The sequence below is a fragment of the Clinocottus analis genome, unplaced genomic scaffold (genome assembly GCF_023055335.1).
Source record: "Clinocottus analis isolate CAN_PGR_092001 unplaced genomic scaffold, fCliAna1.0.p SCAF_33, whole genome shotgun sequence".
NCBI lineage: Eukaryota > Metazoa > Chordata > Actinopteri > Perciformes > Cottidae > Clinocottus > Clinocottus analis.
In genome coordinates this window covers 47,290-72,263 of record NW_027176076.1, presented here as the reverse complement: position 1 = coordinate 72,263, position 24,974 = coordinate 47,290, and the positions used below count along the sequence as shown (strand labels likewise).

At 41.0% G+C, this 24,974-nt stretch overlaps 1 protein-coding gene across 2 annotated transcripts in view; it reads right to left on the bottom strand.

The window, feature by feature from the left end:
• The window catches only part of sox6 (SRY-box transcription factor 6), a 104,486-nt gene that overhangs the window by 49,893 nt on the left and 29,619 nt on the right, over nucleotides 1-24,974 (bottom strand). For both annotated transcript variants that reach the window (XM_068595983.1, XM_068595984.1), the window contains exons 5-6: nucleotides 10,737-10,826; nucleotides 627-799 (exon numbers count right to left, since the gene is read on the bottom strand). In XM_068595983.1, coding sequence (XP_068452084.1) covers nucleotides 627-799; nucleotides 10,737-10,826 — 263 coding nt within the window. The remainder of the gene's footprint in view (nucleotides 1-626; nucleotides 800-10,736; nucleotides 10,827-24,974) is intronic.

The following is a 24,974-nucleotide window of genomic DNA, read 5'->3' as shown; positions in this document are numbered from 1 at the left end:
GATAATTGACTCATAGCCATTAGGGTGGCTAGTGATAATAAAAGTGTCGCCTGTGTGGATAGTTTGTGTCCTTATTTCTTCCCAGACATTAACACACTTCATGGCCTCTGCTAATTTGCTGATTTGTACAATATGGCTCATTGGCCTGATTTGTGCTGCAAATCTAATGCCAGGCTTGTTCTAATAGGAGTCGATTTATAAGATATAGAGGACTTCAATGTTTAATATAACGTTTAATTCGCACATTCCCTCGCATTTGTTAGTACAAGTCATAATAACATTTTCCTTCCACGCAGCATAAATGTGAGCGAGGGAGCATGACCGAAATATCTGAGGTAATATAGAATATAACATCTTAAATCTAATATTCTTCCAAATTCCTACTGAGGAATCCGATTTTATTAGTATTTCAGGCATGAAATTTAATATGAAATGGAGAGGATAGTGGCAATTTGTTAAAAATGTAATGACAGAGATGACATGAAGAAATAGGGTAAACAAGGTCAGACAGAAAGACAGATAGAAAGCAAGAAAACAGTGTGGGAGAAAAAGGCGATTACTTGGGCTGCGAACTAGACGAACAGAGACACGGTGAGTGAGAAAAAGGGAAACAGTGAGCAGTATACCTGCTCCTGCTGCTGACGAGCCAGCTCCATTTGCTGCCTCTGTTTCTCCATCTGTGAGGCGGCGAGTTTCTTCTGTTCATCGTGGGCAGCCAGGAGCTGCTCTCGCAGGCTGATCAGCTGGCTGATCATTGTGGAGAGCTGGTGTTCCTTTTCTGCTAGACTCTCTGGAGTACCTAGCGAGGGAAAAGAGTGAAAACAATGTTAAGAGTGGAAAGTGTAAACAAACACAAGGTGGAGAGGCTGAGTCATATATATATATATATATATATATATATATATATATATATATATATATATATATATATATATATATATATATGTACCAGCAATAAAGAACAAAAAGGACACACTAAATAACGAGGGAGGATGCTTTTGAAAAAAGAAAAGAAAAAAAAACCTGCTGAAACTCTTGGTTATAATACACTAAATATAGAAAAGTGACCATGCTGCACATGCCGATCATCATATTGTGCTATAGTACTGTACACAATATACCGTACAAAGAGAACCACACAGGCAGCAACCAACTGCAGTGAATTCATGAGAAAGTGTTAAGGTCACACACAGCCTGGAGTTATCTATTTACTGTAGCTGGTGTTCGCAGCTTTCACAGGAAGAAAGGGAAGGAATTGTTCCCGGCATATAGACAAAGAGCTGCAGGGAGCTGTCAAACTGAGATGGCAGCTTATGTCGGACGACCAGGGGTGAATATAAAGAAAGTGTTGAGAGTTCGTGTTAGCCTCAAAATTACAAAAGTATTTAATTATATGGCGATTCTAGCAACCTATTTGAGGAGTATATCCTTTCAGACTACACCAGAACAGCAACATTTTTTACACACCACAAATACGCTCTCAATATTGGTCAAATGAAAACTGAACAATACACTATCTTATTATCTGTGTAGCTACTGTATGCATACTACAAAAAGCAAAGCATTGACAGACCAATAGACTTACTTCTCTCTCTACAGTCACATGTCCACACTGTGTGTGATAGAGAGAGCGGCTCCGCTGCACTGCTCTCTCGCTCCGCCTAATCAATGCTAAGTGATCCTACCATTGACTTACACCGCCAACATAATTGCCAGTGAGAGGCTAGACAGTAACTCACTCTCCTCCCACTGCACTTCCGTGTGACAAGCTGATCTCGGAGAACACAGGAAAAAAAGGGATGGGAATTCCGAAAGTAAGCGACAGTCCTTCTGTCTTGGAGAGAGAGAAGGATAAAAGCATAGAAACCCAGATAACAGTACAGTAAGTCTGGCCTGGGGGCAGCGGAAGCTGAATTCTTTTCTTGGGTGTCTTCCTCTCATCTCTGGCCACATCTGTCTTGAGTTTCTCCGAGAGCTCCCAGGGGCCCTCTCCACTCAAACTATTTTAATTTGACTAAACACCTGATTTATTTTATCTCTCCGATGAGGAAAGCCGTTTGTCTTAATAGGGCTTGTCAACCTCCAGAACCCATTCAGGGCAATTTACTGCCAGGCTTGTCTGAGCCTCGGTTCGCCTTGTTCTGCTTTCGCTGCCTGCTGCAATGGAAGAGAGCTGCAATTCTCCATTTATCCTCAGAACGGAAAAAAAGCACCTAAAAGCAGCTATTCATCGGGCATGTGTGCAGTTTCCAAGGCCTGAAGTGACTTCTTATTCACCCGACGACACTTGTTGTGAATGGCTTAGCTGTAAAATTGATACATTCAGCACCAATTTTATTAACCTTTGGCTGTGTCCATGAAGGGCCTGCGTTTTACAGGTCACTAGCAAGATACATCAGTCGTTGTCACAATAAATACTGCTATCAATACTGTTGTGTGGAGGAGGGAGGGACTAAAGAAGGAGATGAAGAAAGACAGAAAGAAAGAAAAGAAAAAGAAAAACATGATTCAGATGAAGATGACGGCCATCAGGCATCAAGGCCTTGATGACCTTGGGTTGGCAACTAAACATCTGGACTCAATGACGCCCACTCTCAGCCTGCCTAATTACACATCTTTGATGATCACTCACTAGTTAAGAGTGTCATAAAACACAAAATTGCACAAATGTAAAAACTGGAATGCACAGCACATCTATGTTGTGTTTGTGTGCATGAAAGTGCAGGGGGGCTGGTGCTTAGGGTCCACACAAGCAATTGATGGAATAGTCCGACTGAGGAGAGCTCAGTCCTGCCCAGACACCAAAAGAATACTAACAGAGAGCCCATTGTTTTGATGTTGAGCTAACTTGTGGGAAGTATAAACTGCTCTCTCTACTGCTATTTGGGCCTTCCTTTTTTCTCCCCTAAATTCTAATTATTAAACAGATTGTTAAGTCTGTATTGTCTGTTGCCAAATGCGGAAATATCTTTAAGTACAATTTAGATTATTGGTGACACAAAACATAATATCTGAATGTCTAAAACACGGTGGAAGAATTTCCCTTTCGAGGCTGCAGAAAATCCGGCAGAAAATGTGTTTTTTGTTGGGTGGTTAGTGTAAAAATCTCTTTCTTCCTGCTTTAAATTATGGATCAGCTTTAAAATGCAGATAAAACTTTTATTGGGTGGTGCAGAAGAGGAGAGTCGTGGTCTGTGTCTGACCAACCTACTGACAAAAGAGGCCGTTTCCTGCATATTGCATGGCTTTTAACAGCGGTGAGGCCGGGGTCTGCCTGTTAACATGTCTCCTCACATTGAGTTTAGAATGGCAGACAGACAGCCCAGAGATGCCTTGTCTCTACATAAACCCCAGCAGTCAGTCCAGGCCTAACATGTTGTGACATCTTGCTGTTAGAAGACTGAAGACGAGTAGGACAATACCAGCCTGACTCAGGAGGAGGATCTCAGGAGTAAGCGGTCAAGTTGTGCAGGCACTTTTCTTTCTTTTCTTAGGCAACTGTGTTCACTTCAGAGATGCTAGATTGACACATAGGAGGAGACGGTAAAGCTGTGTTGTTCAGTTTCAGCGCTTTCAGCATTCACCTTTTCAGATTTCTGCCTCTTTTAAATGTCACAAAGTAGAGCAGAAAACATCAGCGACGGGTGACTAAATAAATGATAAGAGGGAAACAAGCAGGGCCATGGTTGCTTAGGAGGGATGGGGGTATTTAAGCCTTGGGGCCTTTGGATAAAAGGCACTTTGTAGGGGTGCGATTTGTTCTGTCCAATACCCACATCTCCCTCTCTCTTGGCTCCCTCCTCTCTGCTCTAATCAAGCGCTCTCTAATTTGGGTTCCAAGTCCAGTACCGGGGAAAAAGAAGGAGGCTTGTTACTTTGAAGAGTCCCGAGTGAATAACACAGATAAAAGATTCAGGCACAAAAAAAGAAGAAAAGCGAGGGAGGGTGAGGGTGAAAAGGGGGAAAATCACAAGGCACCCTATTCTCTTCCTTTCCTTTGGTTAAGACAGCTGAGCCATTATGACCAGATCTGAATTGAGTTTTTTAACGCCAGAAGACAGGAATTTCTTTGTCTCTCTATCAGTCAGCTATTGTGGATGCTTCCATATGCTGCAAGCCCATCCTAAGTAAATTAAGACTTGTCTAAATGCGCCGATTGTACCAAGCTGTATCCACAGACGGCACATAACTTGAATGCCTTATGTGCTTAGGCTCTCTCTCTCTGCTCTCTCCTAAAGTGTGTGTGTGTGAATCTAGACATGAGGGTGTACAGATGTGTGTTGCGTGCTATTCCAATCAATTAAAAGTACATGCCTCTGAGGTAAATGCACACGTGTGTAAACTCTGCGGTCATCTGACCCTTTGTCCATTCTTTCAGTGGAAAACACAAAAGAGCCAATTAAGTTGCAGCAATGGCAAATGGCTCCTAGTGTTCAATATAGAAAACAATTCTGCCAATAGACCTTTTTTTACAAACCCATAAAACTGCTTCAACAAAAGCATGAAATGCAAGCTTATCTTCTGAGCAAATACACTTTTGTGATATTGAATATAACTTAAACATTTTGACGAGAACAATGTATCGTATTGAGAATCTAGAAAAAAAACAAGCAAGAATAAATAGAGCTAGTTTTATGGTATCCCTTTGCAGTGCTTCGAGGCCATATGTAGTAGTAATACCAGTAATATGGTGTTAACGTGCCTCCATGCCCTGCAACCAAGACAATATGAGCAACAGTCGTTTTACCTGGCTTACTGCCTCTGCCATGATATAAAAGCAATTAATTGTGCTAATAAAACTGCACTAACAAGCATGAGCAATGACTCACAAGCACATGTCATCCACTGGCAGCAATGATTCTCAGTCCCTGTGCTCTCCTATATGGTTGGAACATAAAGGCTGATTCACCCATCAGCTTGTTAAAAAACATCAGATCGTCTCACATTTTGAAACCCACTTAAACCTTTGTGCTTGAAACTTATAAAGAAAATGGCATTTGGTAATGGAAGTTTGGGATTATGAGTTTCTTCTATTATATATGTGTCTCTATCTGTATGTGTGCACACATGTATTTAAGTATCAAACACTTTTACAGTTAAAAGAAATACTCTCCAGATTGGCATCTGGAGAGGTTATTAATAAAAACACACTTCATCTACTGTGGTTTTGCTGTTCATGCCTCACACTGATGGAGACTAATATTTTGATGGTGGAGGAAGCTTCACTCTTCAGTATAATTATGCTAATGTAAAAGCTCCAGCACTTCACTGTCTACCCATGACACTGGACAAGGTACTTCATCAAAGCCAAGATAGAGGCTCGACCTGAACATATTGCTCCACAGGGATTGTCAGTGACCCTGAAATTCACTCTGAAGACAAAAAAATAACTCTGCACAGAAACTTTTCTTCTGGTCTTTCAGTAATTGAATAGAACATTCTTTGACTTTATAATACAGTGTGATAAACCAGACTTTCTGGCACCATGCAGGGTGTTGTATGTATGCAAGGCAATATAGCAAAGATTACACAAAAACAAAGTTTGTCTCAGTTCTTCTATTCATCTCTCATGGCCTTCATGGTGATGAGTCTGACCCCTGTGCCCATAAAATAGAATAGTTTTCAAGGTTTCTCTCAAGCAAAGTGCTTAAAGCCTGCAAGACAGTGATGAAGGCAGCAGCTTACTGTCTTCTAAACCTTGAAAGTGAATTAGGAGCTACATTATCTAATTCTTTTCACAGAAATGTATTCATTGGTCTTACCTATGCAGCTGATAATTAAAGAAGAATGTAAAAAATAAGAAAATAAATGTAAATATAAAGGTCAAATTACTGAGAGCGAGGCTTCTAAACAAAAAATGTAATTACAATTCTGTATTTCAAGTGAGGTTTAAAAAGCTAAACATTTGAGAACTATACATTGAAGAAAAAGCCAGATACCATTAATGTACAGATATACAGATCTGATCGATAGACTGTGGTTCTATGTAATAATACAACAATTCTAAAATATTGGTTTTATCTGGAAAAGAAAAAAGTAACTTAATGTAAAATTAAAAAATAATTACAGTAGTTTTACAAAAAATTAAATGTATTACACAAATACCAGGAGGGATGGCATCCACGTTACTACTGGCCAGCGCACTACAAAATGCATTTTGCCAATGACGAACGTTAACAGTGACAAAATCTGGCTGATAAAATGACAGTTACTGCATAACCGTCATTTTCTGTTTACATTTCAATTTGAAGGCACCCTCCTTTTTCAACACTAACGGCACGCTCACCAAGACGACCAATAAAAGTCATCATTTGACCCTGCATTTTATTTCACGGGTACCAAAAATGACCCAATCACGTATGTTGCATCAATCGCAATGGGTGCTGCGGCCCCCCCGGGTTTCTGGAGTCTGGTTCTGCGCTAAATTGTGCCTGCCTGCTGAACAAACAGGTATCGTGAAAACTACTTGTCCCGACAAGTCATTGTTGAGAAAATTTAATTACAAGAAAAAACATTTAGTTTTAAGTGGCATTTAAAGATAAGTTTTTTAAAAAATAAAAATCTGAAAACCTCTCTTGTCTTGCATGCACTTTTGAGAAGATCCCTAAAATTCTCTTCAAATGAAAACAGGCGTATTACTCCTGTTTTCATTTAAAGAGTATTTTAACGCTTGTTTCCATGAAATGTATCATACGACTTTAAAAAGTCATTATAGTTAAACAAACTGTGACAAACCACTGGAATATAATTCAAAACACAAACAGAGAACTCTATCCCTATATCTCTCTCTCACTTACACACACACACACACACACAGACACAAACACACACACACACACACATACACACACACACACACACACACACACACATCCTTTTTTTACCTCCACTGCCACAAGCTAAATTCCTCAATTCATTAGAGGAGAAAAACACACAGTCCAACACTCTCATACATTCATCTGGCAAATGTGGCCTGAGGAATAATGATTTACTGTGGCTCATATTTCACCTGAGTGCACAGGGCAAACAGTTGACTGAAGTGTTGTGGAGAAAATGCTAACTGAGGCATTTTTGACTGGAGCAACTGGACAGATGCGGGTTTGTGCCATTTAAGTGAATGGTTTTATATGTTTGGAAGGCATAATATGCATAATATGTATACGGCATGTTCTTGAAACACACAATTCTTGTACTACTTTTTCTAAAGCTATGTAAATCAGTGTCACTGGGAAATGTTTGCACACATGTTGTGCTGTGCATCTCTAGTAGCATCCAAACCACCTAATTTTATAGAAGCCATTAGGAATGAACATTTTAAGGTGAGTAATCGTGTATTGAGGCTAACCCACATGGCTGAACAATATGGGCTCTGTGTTCACACAGTGGACTCCTTTCTGTCTGTTCAGGGGTAAAGCCAGCACAGGTAGGGCCAGCATCAAATCAGTCTCAGCTGCCGCCCTGCCCTGCCCTGCGTTCTCCTCCTAAAGAGCTTCCACTTATCTGCCTGCCACAGGACTGTCTGTGTGCACTCGACCACTGTCATGTCGACACCGTTCTTAAATTGATTCTGACAGTGCAAGAGCCACGGTTTTTCTGCTTTAGAATTTAAGCTGCCATTTCAACGCTAGTGTACAATGTTAAGCTTTTTCTTATTTACATTTTTAAAATACATGTATTTTTTGTGCAAATTCTAAGAGAATGAATACAGTGTGTTCCAATTTAGTAACCAAATATTTTCTTCAGTTTGAGTAAATGCTTGCGCATTTTGCTTCTTTTTTTTTTTCTCCCAACGGGGGTCCGGGAAACTGGCACTCAGCAGGGAAACTTAAACAGCTCTGTGGAGTACGAGGCTCAAAGACCCTGCACATAGCAAGCGTGGAACAGAGGGCAACCTTATCTGCGTAGGCCACTGTGTGCTATATTTGTACACATTTGACATGTTTATACTGTACATGCATACATACATACATACATACATACATACATACATACATACATACATACACACATACATACATACATACACACATACATACATACATACAGTAGCCTATATATAATCATAGAGAAGTAATGATTCTAAGTGTCCTTAATCATGTAATGAATGGGGATAATTAACTTATTTTAAAGAAAATCTCTTTGAGGTTTATATTTTAACTCTAAGTGTCTTAAATATTTCTCTCTCTCTCTCTCTCTCTCTCTCTCTCTCTCTCTCTCTCTCTCTCTCTCTCTCTCTCTCTCTCCACCTTGCCTCCTATTATCTGCTACTTTCTGTGGTTTGGAGCCCTTCCAGCCAGCCTCCCTTTCTTGCTCTGAGATTTCATCTCTCTCCTTCATCGTTCCTGCAGATTGACAGCTAAGCTCAGGTATGAAAACAAACAGTTAGCTCTGGAATTGACTGGTGAAAAGAAATCCGCCACTAATGCTCCTTCGCAAACTCTCCTTTTTGCCTGCCTCTTCTGCTTCTAAGCCCTAACTGCATACAGGAAAAGGCAGATGGAGATTTGAGATCATTAACCCTTAATAACACCATTCTTCATGTCTGGCTTAAGCACACGGCCTCTACTGGATTACTGTGCTTGTTTCCAAAAATTGTCTTTACCTCAGAAGCAAGACATAATGTAGCCAAACACCCCCGTGACAATAAGCTGTAATTATAGATGTGTCATCTGTAAGAGGTAAATGGTTGGTTGGGTTTGCAAACCTTAAAAGCAAATCTCTGATGTTGTTGATAGTATTGTTTTGTTTTGTTTGTTTACCGTATGTGCATGTTCACCTCAACAGGAACAAGTATTCAGGGCATGTCTGAACACAACCGCAGTAAAAGAATGTCTTTCTTTTCATGGGTAAAAGCCTGGGGTCAAATTCTGTCACACCTATTGTTTTTTTTGTTTTATTTGTTTTCAAAGAGCAAGAATAAATTATTTCCACACCAGTCAGATTTCACTCCTTGCCTCTGCAATAACACAATTACTTGTCTTTCAAGGTTTTGATGAAAAAATGTCAAAAGGTAACCTACAAGGTGCTTAGTATAATTGGTTGAGGAATGGGTGCGTAATCGGCAGAGAATATGCAAGGCCACTGTGCCAGTAGGTGCGGTGGTCTTTATCTGCATGCCAGCCTTTATTCTCAACTTCCTTTCATTCATTTGAAACCTACATGCGTGCTTGTCTTTTATACTGATTTTAACCTTACAATTAATGGAACCTCTGATTCATCATAACACTTTAGATCTTAATCATAAGGTGTTTTCTGCAAGCTACCTTTGTTTGTGTTTTAATTAGGCGGACCTTGTGCGTCTCCAGCCCTGGACTTCTTTTTAATTGCCCGTATTTACATCAGGCAGACATCAAACGCAGAGAGAGAGACATTTGTAAGGGGGAGCACAAAGCAGCCCTTTGAAATGTCTACAGTCATGTGAAATGGCATGCTAATTAAAAATCTAAGGCTGCCACTGTGATAGGAGAAGCATTTATATTGCTAACTGTGGTGTATAGACTGTCTCCATAACTCATCAACAGACAGAGGCCATAGTGTTTATTATCAGACTCCCTACCTGTTTACAGACCACCAAGTAACCTTCCTGTTCCCATTCATCAAACAGAAGAAATGCCCTGCCTGTAATTTAACAGACCAGCTTTCAAAAGGCTAAATCATTTTAAACATTTTACCCAGTGCACTTTGATCTACAGTAGCACACAGTATACAGGCAGGTACAATGAATCTAGTTTACCAAGCAATGATTTATCCGCCAGTTCATTAAGGTTATTGCCATTGAATATACTTATTCGAAGATTCAGCAGCATTTCTTTTCTCTTTTATATATATTCTCTGTAAGTGTAACTAAATCATTAAAACCGAGCACAAGTTTTATTTATGTATGTCACTCTTGTTTTATAAAAAAAAAAAGAAAAAAAAAAAGCAAATGATCAAAATTACTTGCACAGCAGTGAAATGAACTCTCTTTGTAAGTGTGTGAACACACATTTAAGTGTTTTATTGAGAGATTAAATATAATTTAATGAAGGTAATCACTGTTGGGAGAGTGCAGGAGCCAGTGACAGCCCGGTGTTATCAGCCAGCTGGTATTGTGCTTTCCTGTGCAGTATAAACACACCAGCTCTCAGTAACAGTCAGTGCTAAGGACTGAGCAGCGGCCCTGCCCATCTTTGGCCCACCTTCACCCTGTCATGAACAGATTTCGGGGGAGTGCTGAGTTGCGCTTTGCCGTGCTGCAGTTGATACGCTGTGCAGGGCGTTCACTGTCAGAGTCAAGACATTCCACTCAAACGCAGGCTCACAGAGGAGACGACTCTGTGCATCGCCGCACCGTCTCCTCTCCAATCCTCTCGGCTTGGCCGTGCTCTGTTTACATCAAGCACACTTTGGGTTCGACAATTACCACAGCGACATGAACACACTGCATGTGTCAGAGCTGAGTAGCTAAGATCAGGGCCGTCTGAAGGGACAACAACAATAATCCACTGACAAGCACAGAGAGCCCCAAAATGAGTCTAAACGGGCTGGAATTTTGAAGACAGCACTCTGGACAGAGTCGGGCATTCCAACAAAAGATAAGGGAGTAGAGAAATGAATGAGGAGGGCAGCCAAAGGCCTTTGTTTTAATTCAGAGTACAAGGCTGTGTCTGAGATTATACAGTACATAAATTATGTATGTCTGATAGGAATGAGGGATTTGTTAACGCAGCTTAAAGTGGTGTTTGTTGAACTCCTACCTTTTACTTCTGCTAGCAGTTCACTGGTATTGAGCCTCTCCATCTTCTCTTTCCAGTCTTTAGAAAGGAGTTTCTCCATGCATGAGGAGTCTGAAGAAGAAACATGCAGAAAGACAATTGAAGTCATTTCCATGGCAAAAATTAATGTAGAGTTCCTGTTTAAAGCGTTTGTTTTTTTAGATGATTTTGGAATATTGTGTATGAAATAGTTTTCTGTTCTTTATAGTTCTGTGGATGTTATGAACCTCTAAATCTATTCACTGAAATGAAAATAAAAGAAAGTCAGCGTATCAGATGAGAGAGATATTTGACTTGATGGTATTGCACGGCGAACATTAAAAGCATCTCAGCCCGATGGAAGAGCGATGAGCTGAGGGTGGAGTGATGAGGGAAGCAGACATTGTGGGGAAAGCATAAAGACAGAGGCAATCTTTAAGTGGGAGGCAAGGAGGATGACTGACTACGTTTGAGTGTTCACATAGCTGCCAATGATGAAAACAATTAACATTTGTTCAGCAGACAATGAATCAAAAGAGGAATGGCTGCAATCTGCCATGCTGTCGCTGGGGTAGCTGATAAAGAACACACTGGGCCGGCTGACCCGGGCCTCCACCAGCGCTGCACTGCTCAGGGGTCAGCCTGTTCCCATCAAACACCAGCAGCACGGGCAGGCCTCTACCCCTCCACCTTGAGACACTGTCTCCACAAACTGTCTGCCTTCAATCTGAACCAGATCAAGACATGCAGCATGTAGTCCCAATGAGTCTGATTAAAAGAAGCAGCAATCGTGGACAGTCCGGTTCTGTGAGAACCATTATTGTGCTGTCTAAACCAGCTGTTCTGGTGTATATAGAATTAGAGCTCAGGTTTCATAAAGAGCCTGAGGATGATTCGCAAAACTGTGTTTCTCTAGATTTGGAGCAAAATGCAAAACCAAAGCAGACACACTAATTATTACCACAAAGCCCCGGGGCTCTGTAATGAATAGTCTAACCACATATCTAACAGTGGTTCATTTATAATCACACTTCTGGCAATAAAAGGACACAATTCAGAAGCATGTTAATGGTTAAAATGATGCCACATATGATGTTTTCCTCAGTTTAATGTAGCTGTCATGTGTTTTTGATTCTACATTGCACATAATGTGAAATTCAGAGAAACAGTGAGACAGACTGAGAAGGGCCTGTCACGGGCAATATTCTGGGATCTTCCAGTTCCCCTAATATCATCCTTGACTTCAAACACAGAGGACATTTGTACAGTTTAGAATGTATACAAGTGTTGTTTCCTTTAATCCGCCTGTAACATCTCTTCCACAAACCAAACACTGTTGTTTCCTCTGACAAACACTGACTTCAGAGGAACTGGGAGTAGCGGAGGGGTCGGGTGTTCTCGTGGCCTTGTTTAAGAATGGCTTTCAGAGAGATCAAGCAGAGTGACCATTTTGTTTGATTGTCCACTTCCTCCAACGTGATGGGGGTCGACAGGACATCTTCAAGTCAGGGTCATTATAACATTACTTCTGCTTTATTGACTTTCCAATTCCCAACTCACAGTTTGTCCCCTTGACCCGAAGAGAGGGAGAGAGAAAAGGTTGTGTGTTGTCTGTGTGTGTTTCTGTGTGTGTGTGTGTGTGTGTGTGTGTGTGTGTGTTGTGTGTGTGTTGTGTGCGTTAACTCCCTCCATGGCACAAATATCACAGATCTTAAAACAGGGGTTAAGGGCAGGGGGAGTAGCAGAGCTCAACTTTTCTCTTCTGCCTTACCCCTGGGTGAGACCGCTTCCTCTCCCGGAAAACAACACATTTTTCTCAAATCAAATCATAATTCTCAGACGGACAGAACAACATCAGTGCTTGACATTTTCTCCCCTGAAGCACAGAAAATGCTTATTTAATAAGTAGTGTAAAGGGGAATTAAACAAACACAGTGAGCATATGTTAATATGCACACATATGCTCTCTCTCTCTCTCTCTCTCTCTCTCTCTCTCTCTCTCTCTCTCTCTCTCTCTCTCTCTCTCTCTCTCTCTCAAACTCTCTCTCTCTCTCACACACACACACACACACACACACAAGTAAACACACACACTTTCATCACAGATGCTGCTCCAGCACTTGATCATTAAGGAATGCGCCAACTGTTGGAGATAATGTGGTGCCAGCTTCCATTCTACTCCAGTCCTCCCCCTCCTTTCCACCTCCCTCCCAGGAGAGCTGCCTCTCCCTCACTTCTCCATCCCTCCGTCGGGCCAGACACGACCTGCCAAGTCCTCCAACAGGAAAGACTACAGCTGGAATGCACCGCTGTCCTCCCTGCCTTCCCACCTGGGAGAGGTGAATGATGACCTGGATTAGTCTATAAAATAACTCTCAAACATCTCTCAGTGTTCGGACATCGTGGACAACACAGGCAACCAAAAATGGATTTGGTGAAAGTGGAGGAACTTTTGTGCAGGCATGCTCAGGGAAAACAGTAAATGAGACGTCTGGCTTTTTTCAAAACACCCGTCCAAAACCTATTTTGCAGAAAAATTTAGATTAATAGGAGGAATGCTATTTCAGTTTCTAAATGCCTGTCCTTTTTTTCAGGAGAAATTATAGATGCCAATGGAAACACATGTCTAGTATCAATGTAATAATTACTGTCAGGTTATGACAGATAATGTAAAAAAAAAAAATAACAATCCACCGTATTCCCCTTTAAACTGTAAATTATTTCTAATAAAAGATTCACACTTTGGTGGAATTGAAAGGCAGACATAATTATTTAAGAAAGTAAGTGCAAAACTTCTGAAGTTTTAGGGTAAATAAGCGTTTGCTGCTGTTGTTCTTTCAAAGTAGGACATCACATACTGGGGAATTAGCTTAAACAAGAGAAAAGTCCAGTGAGTTTATTTTTATTCTCCTATGGGGGCTCTTAAATCTCTTGCACCCCCACCCCTTCTATTTCTTTCCCTCCCCCTCTTGAGATAAAATGCTCTGTGGCTGGGGAGCAGGCCATTCAGCTGGGATGAGAATGGAATGAAAACAATAGCCCTTATCAGTCTCTTATTTACATTTTCCCAGCGTCCCTGCAGTAGACAGCTTGGCTTGTCACCAAGCCCAGATCGCCCCACTGGACCCAGACCAACTTCCTCCAGCCCCGGCGATTCCAATGGTCCCTATGGACCTTTGCCTGGCACAGACCCCCACCACTCTGCAGCTAGCACAGATAGCAACATACAAGACAAAACTATTGGAGTCTGTGTCCAAGACGTGTTCCCATTGAGGGGGGAATGGTTTCTGGACTACTAAGCCTGTCTGGGGCTGGAAAGCTGGAAAAATGCCCTGAACCCTTCCCCAAGAATTTTTAAGTATCTCCAAGTGGCACTCAGAAAAAGAGAATAGTCCTCACTGATTAAATACTGGCAAATTCAATTTGTGTATATCCTATCAACGCTGTCATCTTTGTTATACAGCTTTCCTATGAAGGTATTCTTTGATCTCATTGATGTGGGTGAACAGGCGCTGGGATTGAGACACCTAAAACTGAGATGCGATGCCTAGATTAGGCCACAGCTTTTTCTTTTTTCCTTACTGTATTAAAAACAAAGCTAATGATCCTCATAAATCTCAACAAAGGAATGTTTCTAGGTTGATGTGTGACATAAACAAAGCTTTCAGCACCTGGCCGTCAGTGCTGCCAAAATATCATGTTCAGTGTAAACCACAGAAGTGAAGCTAAGAGGCAGGTTAACGTTAACTGTCTGTCCTGACACTGACTGACTCCCTGAAATTACCTCCTGTCTCATATTTTATACAGCATGCTCCCACTGTTATTGCTTTCCAGTGTTTTCATGCAACAACTAATAATCTGAATTTGTGTTTTTTTTTTATTGTTCACACACTTATTAAATTGAGTGCTAGTTAACTATAAATGCTTGTGGGCTGAGAAGCGAAGGCAAGGGGAAGTTGTTTGCTAATTTATGTTTTTATTGCTGCCCTAAACAGAGTAGTTCATTCAAAAGATCATTGCAAACTGTAGAGAATCTCAAATTATTGAGTGGAACACAAAATAGACAAATAAACTGAGCCACAAACAAATCAAATTGTGTCACTTTGGAATTGGATTGGACAGTAATAAAGCAGATCTTAAAAAATTATGACACATTAATTTTCAAATGGCTCTTCAGATTGCCATGAAGATATGAAGCCTAGTGTGTATATTTAAGTTTGCATAATATTGCAATGTTTTCAATTTCTAAAAAGCTTCAATCTACAAAATGTATTGCAAACACTACATCGTGCCTCCAAGCACAACAATAGTTTTTTACAACATGCAGTAGTTGTCGTTTTATTACTTAGCGTTGTCAGCAATGAAATCGTTTCAACTGCCTGCCACCACATTCTGAGCCTTTCTGCGTGCACTGTTCTCCCGGGACGAAAGATGATACTTGTGTTTTGAGTGTTTGTTGTGTTGAAAGCCGTTGGCAGAGAAAAGAGGGTTATCTCGGTGAGTCGAATTAGCCGTAAGTCATGGAAAACCCTAACCCTCCCCTTTAGCATTGGCCTTGTATATCAGTTGTCCCAGCCTCAAGGGAAAACATGTAATTACCAAATCAATGATCAACTGACACTGACCATATAAATAATTTCCTCCCCAGAATGTAGATGGGCATATACAGAACGAGGCAAATAGGGAAACAATACTTATTGCAGTGAGGAAGAGCCGAAGGTTTGGTTTAGAGTCTCGAAAAAAAGCTCCCGCTTAAATAGAGCCTACTTTTTTTAAACGATTTTTCATAATCCAATTATAGCCAATTAAAACCAAAACACCTCAGAACATCAAACTGTGTGTTAGGATGATCTACAAAGTGCAATCAAAGAAACTGAACAATGCACCATTTTCACAATAGAAATTACACAAAAAATTGCCATAATGCAATGCTTTGAAATAGGAAAAAGAACAAAAATGAATTTACCTTGAAAATGATGCAATTACATGACACTGTAAGAACAAAACCATTATTACCATCATTTTTCTTAAACAGGCTTCTTGTACAAACAATACACATCCAATTCATTGAAAATATCTTAAGCTATAGAACGGGAGGATTTAGGCTGCACAGAGAGCTCTAGAAATGGTGGTCACATCATATATTCTACAAGTCAAAGGGGATGAGGCATATCCACCGTTACTTAGATGGGAAATGATACACTAATCACTATTATTTTGCAATGATTTTCGAAAGTTATACATTTTGCCTTAATTACTCCTCTATATGATATCAGTGCTTTTCATTTACCTCACTATATTGACTGTATCATGTGATTACACATGTACAAACTATGTGTCTTGATTCTAAAAAGTCTAAAATTCCTTCTTTTTTTTTATTCTACCCTTACAAGCAGAGTTGGATATTCATTTCATTTCTTTAATTGAGGCACACATTTCTATCTCGGAGATACAAATCTCAGAATGTCAGTCAGACAATGATAGGCTGACGTCTAATTTCCGATCCACACTGCACAGAGCGGGAAACAAATCAAAAGTCGAGGTTGATAAAAAAAGAAAATGACTGTCACACACTCCAAGTAGTCCTTTGAATATCTTAATCACAGACACACTAAAAACAAGACCCCATCATCATACCAAATAAAACATAATAATTACAAGAGGCAGGCAGGGAAGTGAAATGCAGAGAGAAAACATGTTTTTGTCATTCAGCCGGTAGTCCCTGAGACAACAGCTGTTGGATGCTGCAAATACTCCTGAAGTCTCCATAATCATGGCGTTATTGAAGTGAGGACAAAAAGGGCACTAATTGCAAGGGAGCAATCGGAACGCAATAGGTTACACACCCGGGTGATGCCGCACAATGCAAACGCTAAAGAGGGAGCTGGGGGGAGGGGGGCATTCGGAGCACAACAGTGCGTTGTCGCTCATTTTCAGGCAATTACCTTTCCTCGTTGTCAACAGTTTTAATAACCTCTACCATTTCTGGAAGACTTTTTGGTGCAGTTAGATAATTCCAGCTTTTTAATATGTAATCACTAGTGCTGGCATGCATAAATAAAAAAGGTCCAGGCATGTCAGTGCATTGTGGAGCACCTGCACCTCGTGGTGGGCTTTCTTTAACTGACACCTTATCATTATTCCACTTGGTGAACATCTCTGTTAGTCACCTTTAGACTATCTTGTTCGGTCATGTAAACAGTGACTATAAATATATTGGAGGTAACCTGACTATTCATCTGTTCGGCTGCATCTCCTCTGCACCAATACCTCTTTCTTCCTTTGCTCCCCCACTTCCTTCCATTATATTTCCTTACTTATTATTATACCACTTTTTGCCTCAACATGATGACATCGTATCTTACCTGTGTACATGCCTGCCTGCATAAACTGGCAACATCACATGCCGTGGCCCAGTTGTTGTTCATTCTGATAAGTCAAAGGTCTTTTCCTGAATAGCAGTCTGAAAAGCTCAGCTCGGGATGATATTGGATCAACAGTCTTATACAAAGTGGTGAACAGTTTGAATTTAAGGAATCTGTTCAATTCAATGGTTTATTTTCTCCTGCCCTGTTTCTTTGATGTTTGGCAAACATTTCATGCGCTTCCAGCTAATTGAATTATATTGCTTGTATTTATCCCCTTAGCGACTGAAGGTTGGATAGTTAAATGCTAAGTGGACTGAAAGACCTTGTCACATCTAATCACAAGTTAAAACTATTACAAACTATTAAACTGTAATTTTGAGCAGCACCTTTGAAAGAAGCAGTAAATTAGTAGGATTATTAGTTGCAATTTGAAGGTAACTTTTGTATTGGTTTTGCTTTTTCATCAAGAAGCTAAAAAGAATGCTGGCCTCTGTGACCAGGAACATCTACTTTATCCCATGCTTTTATCTGCACTGACCACTGTGTTAATCCTACAGTGTTGACCTGGCCATTCTGAGAAGCCGTATACACACACACAGCACACTGACCTCTCTAAATAGGACACGTGTCTATCAAGCATGTATGAATTAACCATCCCCAAGAGGCTTCACCTCCTGAGCTGAGCAGCATGTGACCTCTCCCAATCCATTTTACTGCGGCACTCTGTGGCAATCAGGCTTGAATTATTAAAGTGAGCAGTGAGCAATGATCAATTCATTGCAGCCCTTGCTCGCAGACTGCCCGGCTGTACTTCAGCAGAAATGACATTGAGAACACTTGAGTATGCTTCCAGACAATGCACATAAATGTGAAATATGTCAGACCCAATATGTCAATAATCATAACTGTACAGGCTGAAGCCATGTCCAGGCTAATCCTACTGAAATGCTCTTAGATGACTGTGTGGTGAGCAGCTTTCAGCACTGTGATTCCTTACAAATGCTTTCTTAAGAGAAAGAGTGGAAAAGTTAAGGGACAGACAAAAGGCGAGTGTGCCACCAACCTCCGTACCTCCGTTTGTAATAAATAGTATGTGCGTATTTTTAGAACATATGTTGAAGAACACTACTGAATACCTTCTGACCCCCTCCCTCCCCTTCCCCTTGTGCCTACACAAATAAGAAAGGAGTAAAAGAAAAGCAAATAAAGTTTGAAGAGAAGAAGATTGCAGGGAAGTCTGCAAGTTAAGGAACCTGCATGTAGGAAGGCGAAGAAAAAAAATCCAATCAAAACTTCGTGAGGAGCAGATGAGGAGCCAAGATAAACCAGTACTCAGAGCCCCCAAAACTGCAATCTCCCCTTAAGCCGGAGAGTGGCAGCTGGCAGAACAGCTGGTGAATAGGATTAATGTCAGAAGAATGAAATAAAACTCAACATATGTCCGAGCCTGAGGTGTTGGGACTGTGCGTGATTGTGCCCCCGATGGATGCCATGTGTGCATCTGGAAGAAGCTGCTGTGCTGCTCCGCTCTCTACCCCACAAGGTCACTTTTAAGAACTAGGACCATTAAATGCCTGGATAGCAAAATTAACTTTTCATTCCCTCTCCTCTCTCCTCCTTTGCTTGAAAGTCTCTATTCAGGCAGCTAAGTCTATTGAACACGGCTATAAATACAATTAATTAGGGGGACAGGACAATTGCTACTTTGAATAAATTAAGACAATTATATGTTTTATAAAATTAAGCAAGAGAAAACGAAAAAGCTCAAGATTCCATTTGTGTTTCTTTCACACAGTTATCTGTGATTTAATAATAATCAGTCTAATAAAGACTTGATGTGACACTAGTTAATGAATTGTTTAAACTAGCTATCAATGGAGCACAAAAGCAAAACAGGCAGAGAAAGAGAAAGAAATATAGAAGACACAAATATAGTGATTTCATAAACAGCGTGTGCAAGCATGCATGTGTTAGGTTTACTGGGAAGGAAAAGTTTATTTACTTCTGAAATCTTTGTCGAAGCTGATCAGGGGATCAGCTCTTGTGAAGATGAACATTATGAGGAGAAATATGTGGACTTGATTCAAATTTTTAATTTCCATTTGATGTCGGTAATCATTAAGGTCCACACACTGTAATAAATTAGAATAAATTCACGCAAAAATAAGATTACTGGGTACCTTACAGTGGAGTTTTTTTTGTTGTGGGTACCCTGTAATTTAACTGTCACATATAAACTTGCTAATCAATGCTTGAAACACTCACATTTATTCAACTATGTTAAATTAATAGACGTGTGAACAAAATGTAGAGTACTGTGATCATGACTGTTCAGTGTGATTTAGTAAATTAATGGGTATCTGACTCTACAAGTACAAAAATTGACTAATAGGATCCACATGAATGCATTACAATTTGCAGTGAAGCCAAGTCTGGTATAGGCATTGAAACTTAATTTCATCATAAATGCTGGTCGACGGCGATGCGCTTCAGAGATTGAACCATAAGATGAGATATTTAAAAAAGCACAAATTACAATTATAAACTGTACGTTTGATAATATAGCATAATGTCAATTTCCTGAATTTTGATAAAGCGTGCGTGTGATTGTCCTCTCAACTGAATAATATATTCAAATTTCGGTTTGAATAAATTACAAATTTTGAGGTTAAAGAGAGGCTATTATTAATGTCCATTTCTGAAGACTGGCTTCCTAATTTTCAAACAGTAATTAGTTGTTTTTCAAATCTCGCAGCAGTTTTGATTTACTAAGATGCCAGAGGGCATTGCTTACTGAATTGTGAGACCAAAAGCAACTATTTAGATTATTGTATTTGTTGTCTGAGAGAGAGAAAAAAATGCAAGCAGACAACAAAAAACTCTTACCATTCAAAAGTTTCAAGAATTAGTAGACATCTTTTTTGTGGTCTGAACATCACTGAGCAAATCAATTACAATGTTCAAAACCAATGTTTCTACAATGTCTGATTCTTGCCACTGGAGAAAGAAATGAGGAAGAAACCACAGCACTTCTAAAAGGTTAAGCATTCCAACTCCAAGAAAGTCCCCATTCATTTACCCGCAGAGCCCAAGTGTCTCAGTGTGCTGTTGTTCAAGTTGGTTCAGCAACAATAGATGCTGTACTTTTCTTTTCAATCAGCCCATTCCCTTTCTGTGGGATACAGAGCCATACGGACTGAGACCTGCTGGGCAAAGATAGAGAAATTTGCTTCTCATGAGCGACTGAGCTCATTGGTCCAGCTCACAACAGGGAAGCTAACATGGAAGGCTTACAGTATCGCCTTTGTGGAGCACAGTGCCACCCACCCAGAAGAAAATGACAAAGAAAAAGGAAAGAGGAGGATGAGGTGTGGCGGGGGGAGGGAGTAAAAGTAAAAGGATAGTATAGAATCTAACGGCCCAATTTCCTTTATCCAATATTATGCTAATTTGGAGAAGAATAGCAAAAAGGCCGCCTCAACAAATCGTTAATCCTAATTTTAAATAATAACGTCAACCAACAGATTGAACTTCATGATGTGCAATTGAGGACTTGGTCTTAAAGCATATTAACCACTCGACCGGGGCAGACTTAAAAATGATTCTAGAGGTACTTCCAAAGAGACATGACGTCAAATAATTATAATCATTGGCACTCAGGCTTTGCAGTGCAATAAAACACATTTCTATTCATTCCTTCTGACATCCTCATCTCATCTCCTGGCACATGTAATGTTATTGAACAAGGAGAAAGAAAAAGCAGAGTGTTTCATCATTGCTGATTAAATAGTCTCTTTGTTCAAACGGCAACCATCAAAGTTTAGGGTGAGACATTAGTGCTTGTTTTTTGGGGTAAAACAATGCAAATATGTTCATAGGCTGCTAATCTACACTAGTTGTCATGTTTGCTTGTGTCAAGGCGGATCTCAGCTGGATGGCTGACGTACGTCTGACTTACAGAACAAGCCTGCAATGTGCGCTGAAATCATTAGCGGGCCACAGAGGCTGTCTGTGCCCAGGGTGTGAGTTACGCTCACACTATTTTGATCCTTGGTCAGATGACACCGGCTCTTTTGTCAAGTTATGTGTGGAGAATGCTTGGGAGCTGAATGCCACAGCTAGGACAGTGATACTGAGCGGGCACACAAGTCTCCCTGTGTAACCCTACTGCAGGCATTCACACACACACACACACACACACACACACACACACGCACACACACACACACACACACACTCTCTCTTTGCACCCCATCCCATTGTGGAATAGCCCCTGTTCTACCCATATCTGATCGCCTTGGCCCCTCCTACTCCACTGTCCCGAATATATGCAGTTTATCTGTATACGTCCCTATTCATCATGAGCCTCTTGATTGAAAAACCAGGCTGTTATTTCCCAATTCTAGCCCAATGACAAATATAGCAGCATTAATGGCTCCTGCCGTCTTGTGTGTCCGAGTTTTCACAATCTCCAGGCCCCTCCGTGCCCCAAATAGTGCGGCGTCACATAAAACAGTCAGGCCATTGCAAACGGCCGCTGATCTAATCACCCAGTCACTCACATATGAGGCAAATCCATTGTTTTCTTTTCCTACTAGCAAATATAAATATTTTACTATTTCCCCAAATTGCTACTGCACAAGCACTGATGTCACTGACGAGGCATACAGTGTGTGGGTGTGTGAGTATGTAAAGACAAACAAGCCTCTGTGCAAACCTAGCTGTGATTTGTCTCTCAGAGACACCCGTTTCCTCCTATCAAGGGGTTCCTGTGCAGCCAGTAAGCCAGGATCACAATGGGGGTTTTGTGCTGCATGGGTGCAGGGGGACACGCTCAACAGCTGAAACCGAGGAAGATGGCCCCTGGAATGCTCCACAGCAGTTGCTACTGTTGACTAATCGGAATATGAGAACTGGGGAAGGTGATCTTGAATGCAAAGAATGGCACATTGAAGAAGCAGCTGCTTGTTTTGTCATCTGAATGACCAAGACAGCAGAAAGGGTTCCCTTTTTGAAAGGGGCAACAAAATCTATATCTTAGCTTGTGTAAAGTGAAACCTGTGTCGGCTTACAGAGTCCTATGGGGACGCGCCTGTGTTATGTGAGGGCTCTGTTTTGGAACAGATAGTAAATACATAATTCAGGAGAGGACCAGACTCTCCGTGCTCCCTATTCCCCTCATACAGCCACTCCATTTAGCCCTGGGCTCTGATCTCAGCCTGGCAGAGGAGCAACTTTGTCACAGGAGAGTAAGATGGGGTGGGAGACAAAAATCATAGGAGGAGGGAAAACGTTGATTTGGATCAGGTTTGGGTGTCAAGATGGTGGGGGAAACATGGAAAAGGGGAGAAGAAAAAGAAAGGAAAAGCAAAAAACTGGACACGAAAGAAGAGGATGGGAACATGAGATTAGGGAGGAGCGAGGGGCAGGGTATCTTTTTTTTTTTAAGTTCACATGTCAGGCTGGCAGGCTGCCCGCGGCATACAGCCGAAAAATCTATTTAACGTCTGCTTCATAGGGTGACAAGAGGGTTGATTGGCAGAGAGCAGAGAGCCGCTTTTGATCATGTGTCCTAACAAGCGATTCCAGCTCATGTCTCTTCAGCCTGAACAGATCTACATTACCTATTCAAACAAAAGTGACAGACCAGAGCACTGCTCCGCTGGGCTGGTGCTCCACGCCACAGGCCTAGAGAGAACACTAAGACATGCACACACACAAACGCACAGGAAGGCCCCTACTTACATATACAGTATGTGCAAGCGCGCACACACACACACACACACACACATTCAGACGCACAAAAGTATATCGGCTATTTGATCAAATAGATTACTTGCATCAAGATAAGTAGCTCGCTGAGATCTTGTTGGCAGACAACAGATTATTATAGGAGGTGGGTGCACGGTGCACAGGAGAGACGCTGGTGCTTGCTGTTTGGCCGGAGCGTGTGTGTCCTGCAAGGAGGGTCCCGGTCTAACTCTGTCCGATAGAGTGCTGCATTCAGTGAGAGGCAGCGTACAGCTATGTGTGAAGGATACCTCAAAATCTGCAACCACGGCAACTGGATTTCCAGCCTCATTGCATATGCATGGAGTCAGAGGCTCATGCTCAGATCATTATAACAAAGATTCCTATTAATTAGGTGGGATAAAGGAGAACCAGATGACATGGCAGCTGGGATGAGAGGAGAGGGGTGAGGGAGGAAGCTGAAGGAGGAGGGGAAAAGGTGCATCAGTCTGTTTGGGGAGAGGGAATAGGTGCTTTTTATAATCTGATGTATAATACAGACAGCACTGTACAGAATATATCTTTAGAAAATCTTTTTGACGCTACATTCAAGCTAAATTAATTCCCCAAAATAAATCTCTTGGCACTATCGAACACCTGCAGACAATTTCCAGGCAGCCTCCATGTGGAGTCAGCAGGGGCTGTGACACTGACAGGGGACAGTGTTACAACAGAGTCAAGAGTTCATCAGTGCTAATCAGACCACAGGCTTAGAGCTGATCCTATTCTCTCCCAAAGCTTTCACCCCTCCCTGAATCTCATTACATGGCCTGTTGTAATAGAGGATAATGACCTGGGGCTATACACACAATGCTGATCACTCCCCCACACTCAACCTACTGCACAGTCATTACACAGTGATAATACACATCCTCGCCAGGAGGATTACACTTAGAAATAGAGAGGTGATACAGGCAAAGGGGGAGAAAGAGAGGACTAAGTGATAACACAGGAACACATCCATATAACACAGTGCCTCAACACAATTAGTTCACAGTGGCACACCATGTTGTGCTGTTTTATGTCACCAGCAATAAATAGGTTACCTGCCGCTGAAATAAGGGAACTCTTTTCTCAATACCCATTAAATATCCTTCAACCTGAGATTAAAGGGGGTTGCAGATTGGCTGAATGGTGGTATGGTTCCCTTTTGCTCGGCTAATTAACCATGATTCTGTCAAAGGGCTCCAGGTGTTGAGTATTCTGCTTGAGCACCTACTGTATCCACTCTGACAGGTCTAAAGATCTGTTGTATTAAGGAAGGGCATCTTCTTTATATGTGTATGTGTGTGAGCGGGCAGTAAGATTGGAGGGTTTGACGGGGATGCACGTGTGTGTGTGTGTGTGTGTGTGTGTGTGTGTGTGTGTGTGTGTGTGTGTGTGTGTGTGTGTGTGTGTGTGTGTGTGTGTGCAATATATATTTGACTGTCTGTATCTGCTTGTTTGTTTATTTATCAAACAAAAGCTGAAAAAAGTAGGTTATTGATAATTACAGATTATACCTAGATAGTGATGTGAAAAAGTGTCCACTATAGCATCCAGGGAACTAAGCCGTGGCACCATAGCTATTGTAGTTTCCGTTAGTAAAATGGTGAAGAAAGGTTGACTTCATTAGTAAGAAACTATAACGCAGAATAGTAAATAGGAATTTTTATGGAACACGGATTTGCACGTCTCAGCATATCACTCAATAACACAAAGATTACAAAAGATACATGACGCGTTTGCTGGTTTTACTGGCAAGAACTTAAACTGCTAGATATTGAGCCCAGTGTCATCCCTAAAAGCTAGGACAGGGAGCCTAAACCCAATTATCCCGTCCTTGTCTTAGGGGACGATCATAAAGACTCAACACACAACACATTTTCTGTGTTGACTTGCACAGTATTGATTCATACTTTAGTGCATTATATAAAACTGTTCTAATTGCATGTGAATCAAATCAAGGTCACCTTGGATTTTATAATGGTGGTTATTTTTCTTTTTCCTAGCATACTTTATACTGACATTTTTAACTCTTGACAAGTGCTGTCTGAAGACTTATCCATAAATAATGCATTTACAATACCTAGTAAATAAACAT